This window comes from Myotis lucifugus, unplaced genomic scaffold (genome assembly GCF_000147115.1).
Source record: "Myotis lucifugus unplaced genomic scaffold, Myoluc2.0 scaffold_8, whole genome shotgun sequence".
Taxonomy (NCBI): Eukaryota; Metazoa; Chordata; class Mammalia; order Chiroptera; family Vespertilionidae; genus Myotis; species Myotis lucifugus.
The window spans coordinates 4,389,484-4,404,054 of record NW_005871056.1 but is presented as its reverse complement, the minus strand read 5'-3'; the positions used below and the strand labels follow the sequence as shown (position 1 = coordinate 4,404,054).

At 48.0% G+C, this 14,571-nt stretch overlaps 1 protein-coding gene across 1 annotated transcript; it reads right to left on the bottom strand.

The window, feature by feature from the left end:
- Nucleotides 1–4,277: 4,277 nt before the first annotated feature.
- Nucleotides 4,278–6,784, bottom strand: NUDT16 (nudix hydrolase 16; the record flags this gene model as incomplete). Its single annotated transcript, XM_023749268.1, has 3 exons — nt 4,278–5,486; nt 6,221–6,490; nt 6,587–6,784. Coding segments are annotated over 3 exons (630 nt in total), but the record flags the coding sequence as incomplete, so codon positions are not given.
- Nucleotides 6,785–14,571: the final 7,787 nt, after the last annotated feature.

Sequence of the window (14,571 nt, the reverse complement as noted above, 5' to 3'; positions counted from 1 at the left end):
CTGCCCGCTGCCCCAGGCACAGATGAGCCAGCAGCCATGATGTTGGCATTTCTGACTCCTTGTCTCTCAGTCCTCCTGAACAGCACAGGTTCTTAAAAGTTACTTATGACACCAGATGCCTCCAGAGTTTAAAAAAAAAAAAGGAAGTTTCCCCCTCCTGCATTTCAGCTACTCTAAGACATTATGGATGGCAGCGGGCATTATGATTTCATGTTCCTCTAAGAAAGAAAAATGCTGCCATTAAGTCGTAACACAATGCTTTATCACTTAGAAGTTTGTAAGAAAAAAAATTCTATATATTGAAAAAGGTTTGACTTGTGTAGACATGGGCTTTATCCCAGATCACTCCTGTGAACACACGGGAAGGAAACACAAGCAAAATAAATTGGTTTAGATGTCCCGAAAACTTCTGCACAGCGTCCGGCTCTTTTGAATCATGTTTCAACTTAGAGTCATAAGTGTCTGTTTTTTCACAAAACATTAACTTCTGAGCCATAAGAGCCATGGTGTTGCGATATTTCTTCAGTTCTCTGGGATTCCCTCCAAGCTGCCGACAGACATTCATCCCCAAAGTTTTCAGCCCTGGGCAGCAAAAGACCCATCATCAATTGCAAGACCCATCTGATGTTGACATTTTTAAAATGCGCATCTCAGAAACAAGGAAAAAAAATGGTCAGACCCGATGTGTCTCAGCACATTCCCACTGCTTTAGAACTTACCAGAAAAAAAGTGCAGGATCCTGAAATTTCCCTCAGCCCTTTACATGGCAAAACCCAGGGTCCATCTCCAGATGTCTGGTTTGGCTTTTCCTGGTGGCAGGCCCACTTCAGGTAGGAGGATGACAGCTTCAGAGCCGGCCCCACAGCAGAACCTGTTGTCAAGGACTAATTTCAATTCTGCCAAACGAACGCTTGGATCCCTGGGACAATCTGGGGGCCCCTGGGGTTCCCCACCTGGAGCTGTGTGCAGGATCCCTGCATGCAACAGGGTTCTTAGGCCCCAAACCCTTTTTTTTAGAACATTTTGAGACTTCTGGAGGCAGGAGGAATTTCAGAGTGTCTATCCCTGCCATTTATTTCTAAGTTCATTACATATTGTGATCACAGAATGTGATAGTACTTCATCATTTCGGAGAGGGTGATACACGGCTGGAGAAAATTTCCTGAGGCTTTCTAAGACCCAATATATGACTAATTCTGGAAATGTTCCCTGGGTCCTTAAAGGTATTGCCTTTGCTTCAAGTTATATTCCAAATTTGTTTTAGGTAAAGTATATTATTTTGTTGGCCCTTGTGCCTAAGGTTTTAGATTTGAAGTATGGAAATAAGCATATGTCTATCTCTTATGGTTGTTTTGACTAAGTATGTTAATACATGAAAAGAGGTTAGAATAGTGCCTGTCGCACAGAAAATACTAAAAAAAAATGTTAATTGTTGCCATCACTTTGTTAATATTTATATCCTAGATTCTATACTTTAACCTAGACATTTTATCTGCCAAGGACTGAGGAAATGTGTGATTCCCCCAATACTGTTGATTTCTTCTTATGTTTCCAATAGATTTTGCTGGATATAACCTGAAATTCATGTGATCGCTGTGGATAATCTCTTGATCAATTCAAGAATTCTTAGTTTCACCTAATGCTTCTAGTTTGGCTCTAATTCTGATGCCATTCACTAATTTCACCACAGATAAAATGTTTCCTTCTCTATTTAAAAGGAAGATTAATTTGTCTGAGTGGGGTAGAGGGTTTGGGAGGGGGGAAATCTGATTTCTGTGCGATAAGCTGAGACTCACAGAAAGCATCCCTCCCCACTTGGTCCACCGTTGCCCGGGTCTGTCTCCTTAGCAGTTTCTGAAGGTGTCAAGTAACTGAGGAAGGTGACAGCCACTCTTTCCTCAAATGTCTCTGCCTAAAAGCAGCAGCTCCGCTGCACACTCGATAGCAGAGGGAGCCGGTGGCTCAGACAGCACGGGGCCCAGAAGTGTTAACGCAGCAGCAGCAGCCATTACTCCAGGCAAAAGCACAGAACTGAGAGGGGAGACCATGTTGCTGACTAAGCAGGAATGTGTGCTTGGGGGGAGGCAGCCTAGGCCACTCACCTTGCCAGGAACAAAATGCGCTAACAAGCAGGAGCAAGGTGGGGGGGCGGCTTCGGGTGCTGCAGCTGTGCTGGGTGCGGCTCTGCAAAGCTGCGTCCCAGGTGCTGCCTCAGTTAACCCTCATCACAGGAACCTCAAACCGGTATTTCAGGTACGGAAGAGGTCAAGTCCCGGCTGAGAGTCACCGCAGTCGCTAGTGCGGGTCCAGGATTGCCAGGGAACTTCCCGTTTTTGCTCTACCCCTGGTGACTGGGTTGAACAAGGCCAAGGGAATGAATCCTACATGGGCAACCAAGCCGGTTTCCTTATCCTGCAGCAGGATGGGGGTTGGGGGGGCAAGGGGGCAAGTGAAATGGACCAGGCCACAGATGAACACTGAGGACGCTCACTGACATGTGGCCTAGTGACTGGGAGGGGGGTGTGGGATGACACAGGAGAGTCATGGCCTCACCCTCCCAACAGTCAACAGAGACCTGAAAAATAAGAATATTTGGTCTAAATAAATAAGCAATTGCCAGAAGCCGGTCCATCCTTGCTGCTTGACACAGTCGCTGCAGGGAAGAAACATCTGCACAGCATATGTTTCAAGGGACCTGGCGTATATGGCATACTGTTCTTAATATGTTTGCTCCCCTTCTTAGCGCTATGTGTTTTAACCAGGGTCACCTCTCCGAGAAAGGTTGTTTCCCCAGGTGGGAATTTTTCCCTGGAGTTAGGGATTAACAAGACTAAGGAAGGGAATAAATCAGTAAAACCCCTTAACTAAGTGCCAGGCGGGTAGTTAATCACCTTAACTACGAACAATCACGCTTAAACTACATAATCTTTACTTAGGATAATCTCCTTCAGTTACTTCCTTATAGCTTAACAGAACAGTAGAGTAGTGACCTTGGAATGGAGATAACAAACACCCTAACCTTTGGAATAGAATGGATAGGATTAAAATCAAATGGTATAAATACAGATGTAACAGGAGAATAAAGAGGGAACCTGGCTAGAGAATCTAGCTAGAGAACCTGGCTAGAGAACCTGGCGGGAGAACCTGGCTATGCTGATCAACTGAACGCTGCCTCCATGTCATTCATTTTTTGCCGACTCCGTCCCACCTTTGGGGCTGGAACCCAACATAACTGCAGGGGGACATGGTGCTGATACACTCGTACTATAGACACTAGGAACAGTGTATGAGGCTGGACCCGACACATCTCAACATGAGTGCCAAGCAGATGTGCCCAGGTGGGATCCTGAGGGGAGGGACCTAACCAGCTCTGCGGTCATGGCCCAGTTGCTCCCATCTCCCTGGGCCTCAGGGCCTCCCCTCCCCTGCAGAGATGAGCTGGAGGCTGTGATATAAATCGCAGGTGGGCAGGGATCCCAGAGGCACCCACGTGTCCGTTTCCTCAGGGCGGCCCTCGCTGAGGGCTTCATCTGGCATTTACAAAAGGCTCAGGGTTAGGTTAGGAAAAAGGCAGAGTCTTAACTTCTCTGGGTGTCTACCTACCTGACCTCTGCAGCTGCTCCCCTGCCCCACCTTCAAAGGCGGAGAAGGGTTCCTGGGGCCCACGCGGCTCTCTGTTGCCCTTCCAGACCGCTACTCACCCCTCCTTTCTTCAAAAGCCTCCTCGCAGGTTCCTTCTGTCCAGTTGTACCCGCTTTCCCCTCCTGCCACTGTCACTGGCCTTTTGATCCCTCCTCCTGTTCAAAGAGGATGCTGGCTATGAGTTCACACTCCCTTCTCCAACATGTCAGTTTCTTGCTTCGTTACCCACCTGGACCGTGACTTTACCTGTGACTCTTCGGAGAAGGCCCTTCCAGACCACCTCAAGTAAAAAATATCAAGATAGGACCTGCATCAATCCATTATTTCCTTTTTAACACTTACAAAAATAATAGGCATCATAATTAAAATTATTAATCTTATCTTTCTCTCTAGAGCAGGGGTTGGCAACCTATGGCCCACAGGCTGGCCACCTCCTTTTAAAAATAGTCTTGCCTGGCCAGCTTGGCTCAGTGGTTGAATGTCGACCTATGAACCAGGAGGTCAGGGCACATGCTCAGGTTGCAGGCTCGATCCCCAGTGTGGGGTGTGAAAGAGGCAGCTGATCAATGATTCTCATCATTGATGTGTTTCTCTCTCTCCCTCTTCCTTCCTATCTGAAATAAATAAAAATATACTTAAATATAAAGCGTTTTATTGGAACACAGCCACACCCATTTATTTATGTATTGTCCATTAATACCTTTGACATGGCAGAGTTGAACAGTTGCTACAAAGACCATGTGGCCCAACAAAGCCTAAAATATTTACCATTTAGCCCCCCAAAAGCTTCCCAGCCCTGAGGGGAGCAAGTCCTATGGCTCTCGTCTTTAGATCTCCAATTCCTCATACATATTGTTGAAAGAACAAGAGGGCCAGGAAGCCACTAGAAACCCTTTACTGGGAAGCTCTTTTTATCAGAGCAGGGCTAGCTCAGGGCTGCATCAGCTTCCTTCTGATGTCCCCAGAGTCTAAAGGGTCCCAAAGATGAAAACCCTGAAGGAGATGCACCAGGACTCAGATGTGTCAAGTTCAAGGTCAGTCCAAGGAGACCAAACCATTTCCTCACATCTTTCTGCTCAGTTTCAGAAGACAGCAGGGGGTTGGTTAGGACCCTTTAACCTCCTTTCAGGGGTCTACTGCTCTGGCCAATTCCCAGGCAAGGATGCGACCACTTTCAGAGGGAAAAGGGGGTCCTCTGCTTCTCTGTCCTCAACAATCGTGGGCTGGGCTAGACCCTGGAGGGCAGCCATGTATGCCTGTGGGAAGAGACCACGTAGGAGAGTGGTCCAGAAGCTCCTCCTCGGCAAGAGGATGGGATGGTGACAGCTGAGGCCCACGCATCCCACTTCCCAGTTAAACTAAACTTTGGGGGTCAGGGAGGCATCAGCTTGTGTGTGGGTGCAGACTTTACATTCAAATGTCTGGAGGCTGCCAGGCTGTGTGTGTGTGCAAATGTACAGGGAGGAGACAGGCTCTGAGATTCCCAGGGCCCTGGGGTGAGATGCAGCTTTTTGCCTCTGATGCCATGAGTTGCTGGGGGCCCTATGCTCAGAACATACTGCATACTGCATGTACTTCTCCTTTTAATCTGTCACCTCTCAGGCTCAGGCCCAGGGAAAGAAAACACTCCTTTCTCCTCCCTCTCTCACAAGCACAGAGGTCCTGATGGCAGAGCTGAGGCCTCACGGCCTGAGGACAGAGCCAGATTCCAGCAGTCCCAAGTCCTGGAGGGCTTCCAGCAGCTGCTCCCGTGCAGTTCCAATAAAGGTATTCTCCAGGAAGGCAGGCAGGCCGCCCACACCATCCTGCAGGGTGTACAGGGGCACTCGTACCAGGCCCAGCACCTGGGAAAGGAAAAGGACAGGAGACATTGGGCACCCAGGCAGCTCACCCCAGCCCGTCGTTCTAGATCAGACACCTCACCCTGTATCCGTCCAGTGCAACCAGGCTTGGGGACTCACATCTCAGTAAAGCCAGGTGGGCCTAGCTCTCTGCAGACAGGTAACCTGAGTCACGCTATCCAGCTCTAGAACCGTTAGTGGCTGCTGCCTCCAGGAGGCCTGCTTGGTCCTATACCAGTTCTCAAAATGTGGCCCCCAGACCAGCCATAGCAGCAGCAGTTAGGAACTTCTGAAAAATACAGATTCTCAGGTCTTCCCCTCCCGCCTCCACTGAACCAGCAATTCTGGGAGGGGGGCCAGTAAGTACTGTTTGCACAGGCCTCCCAGATGATTCTGATAACTACCAAAGTTTGAGAACCATCCCCATGTACCATCTGTCCCCCTGATTCCCAAGCTTCCCCACGAAGTATCGGACCACATCTCCTATCCAGGGGCCCAGGGGGCAATGCCTGGCCATTAGAAAAGGGAAGCAGAAGGGAGGCTGGTTTGGGTGCGTTCTGGAAAGTTAGCTGCAGAGGCCTGTAAAGGGGGAGTAATGGAGAAACTTCACGGGGGTGGGGGTTAGGTGGGTCAGTCTTCCAGATGAAAGCTAACCAAGGCTTCAACTAGGAAACCCGGGGCGAGGCTTTGGGTGGAGGAGGGAGGACGTGGGATGGGGGTTTCCAGGCTGGCCCCACCTCCAGCCCGTGGTCCTGGGCCAGCGGGGCGCCTCTCTCCACGGCGGTCAGCTGCTCCAGCGTCAGGCGCTTGGCGTAGAAGTGGGCCACGACGCGCAGGCCGGACGACGCGTACGAGTTGCGGTAGTCGGCGCGCTCCACGCGGAAGGCGGCCGCGGCCTCGCCCAGCTCCTCGCACAGCTCGCGGTTCAGCCCGTCCTCCAGGCTGCCATCCGAAACATTCACGAAGCCGCCCGGGAAGCCCAAACGCCCATCAAAGCGCATCTGCATCTGCACGACAGGGAAGCGGGGGTTGGCCGGGGCGCCAGAGGCCGGCCTCCGGGGAGGGAGGAGAGCGGGAAGGGGTCGGGCGCGCCCCCTCCTCACCAGGACCGCGTAACGCAGCGGGATGCGGCGAAAGAGCAGCCCGGGGTCCGGGGCGTAGAGCAGCGCGTGGCACGCGTGCCGCCAGTTAGTCCTCAGCTCCAGGGCCTCCTCCAGCCCCACCCTGCGGACCCCCGACAGGGCGGACGCTCCCCCAAGGACCGACGCTCCCCCATGGCCGGACGCTCCCCCACCGGCTGTTCAGGAGGCCCACGTGGGCAGGCTGGTGGGTCTCAGCCTGGACCAATCCGAGCCTGGGCCCGGCGGTAAGGACCAATCCATGCAGGGCTCAGGCCCAGGTGGCAGCCAATCAGGGTGGGGCTTGGGTGAAGTCGTTGGCGGTGGGACACTAGGATACCGAAACCTTCTTCTGGATTGGGCCGCGGGGCGCCCTGACTGCGGAGGGGGTGGGTAAATTATGTTCATAATCCCGCGTCTGTAGTTCTTCCCGAGGGGCCTGGAGAGTGGGACGCACGGAAGGGATTGTAGCCTGAGCAGGATTTGCTTAGGGAGCACAAGGAGCGATCAGGGAACTGCATCTGGTTTGGTCTGGATGGTACATGAAGCACGTGGGCTGGGTGAGAGTTAGAAAGGAAATGAGACCCCCAGCTGGCCTGGCTCAGTGGTTGAGGGTGGACCTATGAACCAGGAGGTCACGGTGTGAATCCTGGTCAGGGCACATGCCCGGTAGGGCTCCATCCCCAGGAGGGGGGTGCAGGAGACAGTCGATGAATGATTCTTAGTTTCTATCTCTCCTTCTCTCTCCCTTCCTCTCTGAAATCAATCAATATATATATAGGAAATGAGGTGGAGCTGGCCTTCCTGGGGCAATGGAGATGGAGAGGAGGGATGGTGTAACTCTCCTGAGTTGTGGAATTGTGAGGACTCCTTGGCTGATTGAATGTTGGGAGAGAATTGTACTGGGATGAGGTCAGAGTTTATGGTCTGGGTGGATGGTGGTGTCTTTTTTTTATCCTCACCCTAGGATGTTTTTTATTGGTGAGAGAGAGAGAGAGAGACCCATTGCCTCCCATACTCGCTCTGACCGTGGATCGAACCAGCAACCTGGGTATGTGCCCTGACCCTTCACTGTACTGATGGATGCTCTAACCACTTAGCAACACTGGCCAAGGCTAAGGTGGTGTCATTTTTTGAGATGGGGATTTAGGAGGGGTAGTCAATGAGAACTGTAGTTCTAGTCAAGAATTGGGAGTGGCAATAGGCAGTGGATAGGACAGATAGGCAGTTAAACAAGAGCAGTGCAAGGATGACGGGCCGGGTACAGAAGGTCACCAGAGCAGAAAGTCCCCTAGCATATCCTTGGTCATGTGTTTAGACCCCTTGACCTTTTCTCCCCGCATGTTGCTACTCATGCAGGTTAGACTTCCTTAGAGGGGGAATAACTAAGGGGACCTGAGAATAGCCCTTAAGCATTAAGTCCCCAGGACAGTGAGGTTCTGATCCATCTCAAATACATCTAGGCCTCAGTTGTGTTTCAGCTCCTGGCCCAGAAAAGCGGACAAGGAAAGCCGTACCTGGCATCAGGACCAGCTGCGATAACTAATGGCTCTGGTGCCACAACCCTCAAAGGACTCACCTGGAAAACTGATGAATATTCTAGTGAGATCCACCCCTGGGACCCTCCCTGAAGTCCCCATCCTTAGAAGAAAGCCCTTGGGAAGGCGTGGGGAGCACCCTGGTACCTTTCCTGGCACAATGCCTTTCTCTTTCTCTTTCTCCTAAACTCCAAGGACTCTTCTTTTGCCTCTGGAATTTGTTTCCTGAACCCATATCTTCTATGGCTCACTTCTACCTTTGTGACTTTCTAAGTAAACTTTCTCTCATAGCTTGAGTCTTGGCTCTGAATTTTTTTTTAATCCTCACCAAATGATGTTTTTATTGATTTCAGAGAGAGAGAGAGGAAGGGAGAGAAAGAGGAGGGAAAGGGAGGGGAGAGGAGAGAGAGAAACATCAATGTGAGAGAGATACATCTACTGGTTGCCTTCCGTTCATACTTGACCCGTACATACTCAAACCCACAAGTTAGATATGTGCCCTGACTGAGAATCAAACCCACAATCTTTTGGTGCACGGACAACACTCCAACCAACTGAGCCACTCGGCCAAGTTACAGTACAATGAATTTTAATGTCTTCCCCTTTGAGGGAGGATCTGAATTCTTTCTTAGCCAGAACTCAAGTTCTGAGGTTGCTAAACCAAGGTCCAATTGCTGGTAACATTCTGGTGCTGTTTTCACCTCTGCCAACAAAATTTTCCAAGGAGGGGGTGGGTGAAACCCTGTGGGCACAGGAAGGAACGTGAGGAAGGTTTAGAGGTAGAAGAAGTGCTTAAGGCTTTCTAGACTTACCCTCACACACTTCCAGACCTCCTAGCTGTGAAGGGAGGTGGGGGGCTACTCAGGACCTGATGCTGAGGGACAAGGATTCAGGATCTCTCACCCAGCCCAGGCCTCCCCCACCTTTTCTGAGGCTTTGCACTCTATGCAGATTACCTCTACATCAATAGTCAACACTTATTACACAGAGGAAAGGATGAGGCAGCTCCTTGAGAGGGCCTGGGCTTAAAGTCACAGCCTGTCAGTGACAGCACGGGACAGGGCAGAGCCCAAGAAGCCACCCAGACGCAGGCCTGTCACCTTAGCATCATTTAACTGCCAGATCCCCAGGTGCTCACCTGTTAAATGGAGATACCAACCTACTAGGAATATTGAGAGGTTTAAAGCATCCAGAACAGTGCCGGCACCAAGTAGATGTAGCGTCCTTGGGGTTGAGGGTGGGCAGATTGTTGTCTTATGTTAAAGACCTGTTGGTTGGAAGTCAGCCACAATCATCAGGCCTCAGCATCCCTAGGGGAGAACGAGATGTCCCTGGCATCATCTTTGCTAGCTTATAGTCTTCTGAATAGCCTGGCAGGCATAGCATCTACTAACATCAGGCACTGGGTCACGGTGACGAGACTGTGCCTGATACAACTCATTACCCCATCAGAGTTCTAGAGCACTTGGAAATGGCCCTGGGTAAACATTAGAGTCACCTGGCAAAAGCTCATAAAAACCGCCAGCAGTATTGGATTACAACTCAAGCCAGAAACAGATACCTGCATGTTCATACTGATACGGACAATGCACAAGTAAATCCATGGTGAGAAGAGAAATCTCTCATGCAGAAGAATCTGGAATAATGTACATACTCCCCCTCAAGGAGGTGGGCCACAAGTGCCCACTCCGTAAATGTGAGTTGTGAATAGTGACTCCCTTCCAAAGAGGACAGTATGCCAAAGAGGTGTATGTGTTGGGGGAAGAAACCTGACAAACATTACTTTAGCCAGGTGGTCAAGGTCAACATCAACAGTGGTAAGTCATGCTGATAATACGTCCCCTTGACAATATGACGTGATGAATATGGTACTTAATGTCAACGGTCTTCCTCCCAAAATGTCATAACCCCCATCTAACCATGAGAAAAGCATTAAACAAAACCCAGCAGAGGGACATTCTACAAAACACATGACCAGCATGCTTCAAAACTGTGAAGGTCATCATCAAACAAGGAAAGTCTGAGAAACTGTCACAACAAAGAGGACCCTAAGGATGCACGACTACAAATGATGGGATCCTGGACCAGAAAAGAGCATTAGATAAAAGCTAAGGAAATCTGAATAAAGTATGGACTTTGGTTAACAGTAATGTATCCATATTGGTTCATTATTGTAACAAATATTAATGTAAGATGTTAATAATAGGGGAAACTGGGTGAACTATGTGGGAACTCTGTACTTTCCTCGCAGTTTTTCTGTAAATCTAAAACTTCTAAAAAACAAAGTTTATTTGTAAAAAATTTAGGAGGCTGCAATCAGGAAAATCTAGAGTGAAGGAAACTTTACAAGATAAATGATCTGGTTTCTTCAATAAGTGAATTACAGGGGGGAAAGAGATGGAGGCAGAATCTATACATTAAAAGGGATTGAAAAGACGTACCATTTTCAGTGATTGGGTTTTATTTGGATCCTAATTTGAAGAAACAAACTTAAGGAGCCCTAGGTAGTTTGACTCAGTGGATAGAGTGTTGGCCCACAGACTGAAGGATCCCAGGTCTGGTCAAGGGCATGTACTTCAGTTGCAGGCTGAATCCCTGGCCCTGGTCAGGGCATGTGTGAGAGGCAACCAATCGATGTGATGTCTCTCTCTCACATCTTGTTTCTCTCTCTGTCTCTCCCCCTCCCTTCCATTCTCTCTAAAAATCAATGGAAAATATCTTCGGACGATGACTAACAACAACAAAAAAGAAACAAACTTAAGGAAAAAGTAAAACAGTGGCAGAAATAAGCAAAACTGACTGGGTATTTGATATACAGGAATTATTGATCATTTTTTAAAGTGTAATAATGGTATTGTGACTTAAAAAAGAGTATTTAAAATAAATACTAAAATATAAAGATTTTCTGGTTACTTTAACATCTCAATGTGGATTAAATACCTTTATAATTGAGTTTTGTGGTTTAAATTTTAAGCACATGGAAGAATGAAAATCTTATGATTCAACAAAGGAAAAGATTCTTTATCTTTTAGAGATATGTGCTGAAATATTTATGAATGATATAAAAATAATCCAGTGGGGGGAGTGGGTGAGAGCATAAATAAAATAAGGTTGGCCATGAATCGATCATTTTTGAAGGTGAGTGGTGGTTTCATAACAAGGGCTTATTACATTATTCTCTTTACTTTTATGTAGTTTGATGTTTTCCATAGTAAAATGTTAAAAAGATCTTCTCTTGAAGTTAAAGGGAAAGGTTATAATTTACATTTGAATAAAGGTTTGCATTTCACAAAACTTTTCTTACAGGCACAGTCCCTTTTGGTCCAGGAGAGGGAGAGGGTAGGGTCTAGCCTCACTTTTTAGGCAGAAAGAAGACTGTGACCAACGTCTACCACCTACCAGGAAATTTCAAATCGTTTCACTTAATCCTCCTAAGAATGTCCAGGTCTTTCAAATGCAAAGCTAAAGTTGAAAAAAGGCTTATTTTGAAGTGGGGAGGTGTCACCAGCAAAGAGCTGCCAGTTAGAGACAGTTGGGCTGTATCCAAAAGGATTTACTGAAAGGGCTAGATCAGTGGTTCTCAACCTTCCTAATGCCGCGACCCTTTAATACAGTCCCTCATGTTGTGGTGACCCCCAACCATAAAATTATTTTCGTTGCTACTTCATAACTGTAATTTTCCTACTGTTATGAATCATAATGTAAATATCTGATATGCAGGATGTATTTTCATTGTTACAAATTGAACATAATTACAGCATAGTGATTAATCACAAAAACAATATGTAATTAATTATGTGTTTTCTGATGGTCTTAGGCGACCCCTGTGAAAGGGTCGTTCGAACCCCAAAGGGGTCGCGACCCACAGGTTGAGAACCGCTGGGCTAGATGCTTAATGTTTTTTAGGCATCCACATACCGGAAGTCACAATCAGCAACCTTAAAGGAGGTGGCATCTATAGAAACCAGCCCTGTTCTTGGTTCTTCGCAGGTCCAGCATCAACAGCATCCTCTGCTGTGTGGTCTGGAGCTCATTAGGTGGATCTATTTCACTGTAAGGACAGAACTTCTCAGACACTTCCAGCTTCATGCCTGGACCTCTTCACCTGAATACCCTATCAGCACCTCAGATCCAACACACCCAGGAATGAACTTAGTATTTCTCCAGCCCCCACCCCACCATCTGCATCTCCTCCTGTCCCCCCAGCTCTGTGCATGGCCCACCATCAGCCCAGTCGCTCATGCTGAAAACCGAGCAGGCCCCACAGACAGTTCCTCCACCCCAAGCCAGTCAGTCTCTGTTGCACTCTCAGTGCCCTGACTTCATCAGGTGGTCAGATCTTCATCTTTTCTCACCTGGACCACACCACTCAGCGCCCTCCCTATCCTGCCTACAGTCTCACCCTGTGCTCCACACAGTTTCATGATCCAGTTAAAAGCCACTCTCTGTCCATACTTCAGGGACTGCCCTTTTCTACAGGATACAGCAGAGCAAACAACCACCCAGATCCCAGCTTTGCCTTCTGTATTAGTGATCTACTGCTGAGACATATTGTAAAATGGAGTGACTTCACAATGGTGGTCTGAGAAACGGAGAAATGGTGTGGCTGAATGCTTCTGGCTTGGGGTTTCCTATGAGGTTTTCGTCCAGATGTCATTCGGGGCTGCAGTCGGAGGAAGGCTCGAAGGCTGGAGAATTTGCTTCCCAGGTGGGTCACGAACTGACGTGGCTGGAAGTTGGTGCTGGCTGTTGGCAAAAGCCCCAGATTCACACCAGGTAGATGTCTCCATAGGGTCGCTTGAGTGTCCGCATGACATTGTGGCCAGCTTCCCGCGGAGTGAAAGACCTAAGAGGAAACAAGGTGGAATCCATGTCTTTTGTGGTTTTGTCTCGGAAGTCATACTTCTACAGCATCCTGCTGGTCACACAGCCACCCCTGATGCAGTGTGAGTGGAATTACACAGCAGAAATACCAGAAGTGCGGATCATTGGGGCCACCATACCTTCCTCTCAAACTTGACTCACACTTTAGGGACCACCAGCACACAAAGAGTTCAAGTTCCCAGACCCCAACGCTGTGTCCTGTGTCTCCCATCTGTGTTCTCCATCTGTGTTGCAAGATCTTTTCCTCCTTATTTGCCTGGTGATTTTTTTCGCCCAGCTTTTACTGAGATATAATTGAAAAAAATTATATATTTTTAAGGTCTACAACATGATGTTCTGACATACACTATTGTGCAATGATTGTCACAAGCTAATTAACATATCTCTCACCTCACACAGTTACCATTTTTTGTGTGCGTGTGTGTGTGTGTGTGTGTGTGTGTGCGTGTGTGGTAAGAACACTTAAGATTTACTTTCTCGGCAAATTTCAAATATATAATAATACAGTATTATTAACTGTAGTCACCGTTCTGTACATTAGATCTCCAGAACTCATTCCTCCTATATAACTGTAACTTTGTACCCTTTGGCCAACATCTCCCCAATTTCCCTACACTCCCAACCACTGGCAATCACCATTCTTTTCTGTTCTTATGAGTTCAACTTTTAAAGATTCCACATATATGTGAGATCATGCAGTATTTGTCTTCCTCTGTCTCATTTATTTCACTTTGCATAACATCCTCCAAGTTCGTCCATGTTTTACAAATGGCAGGATGTTTTTCTTTTCTGAAGGCTAAATAATAATCGGTTGTGTATATATGTCACATTTCCTTTACCCATTCATCTGTGGAGACACTTAGGTTGTTGTCAGTGCCTGCTGAATCCTTATCATTCATGAGCCTACACTAATGCTTGGTACAGAATGTGAACTCAGTACATATTGAGCTAAAATCCAAGGACGAATTAGACCACATCTGCGGAGGAGATGGTCTTGGTCGGCCCCCTGCTCCTAGGTAGCACTGCCTGGAAACCTGCCAAAAGCCAGGAGACCGTCCATGGTTCACCTGAGCCACTTTGACAAAGGGCAGCCACATTTTATTCTGAGAAGCCACAGAATCATTTAATTAGAAGTACATTTCCCCCTAAAGTAGTAAAAATCAATGCCAAAAAGTATGAAGCTCAAGGATTTGATAAGAGGTGTTAAGAGAAGGAACAGAAAGAGTGACGTCTGGAGAAGGAAGGAATAGTGGTTAACTTATTGCCATAATAATACATAGTAAACAACCACAAAACCCCGAGGAGCACACAGCAACAATCCTTTGCTTTGGGCTCAGGAGTTTGCAGATCGCCTGAAGCTGCTCTGCCTCATTCCTTGGCTGGGGCAGCTCTGCCCATAGCATTCATCCTCTCCCATGATTGGCAGATGAGCTGGCGAGGCAGAGGCACAAGAGAACTTAACAACTGCACCTGCAGTGTCCTGCTTCTGAGTGGCCCCTCAGCCAAACAGGTTTCGTGGCCAACTGTGGAGTCTTCACGGGGTGGTGG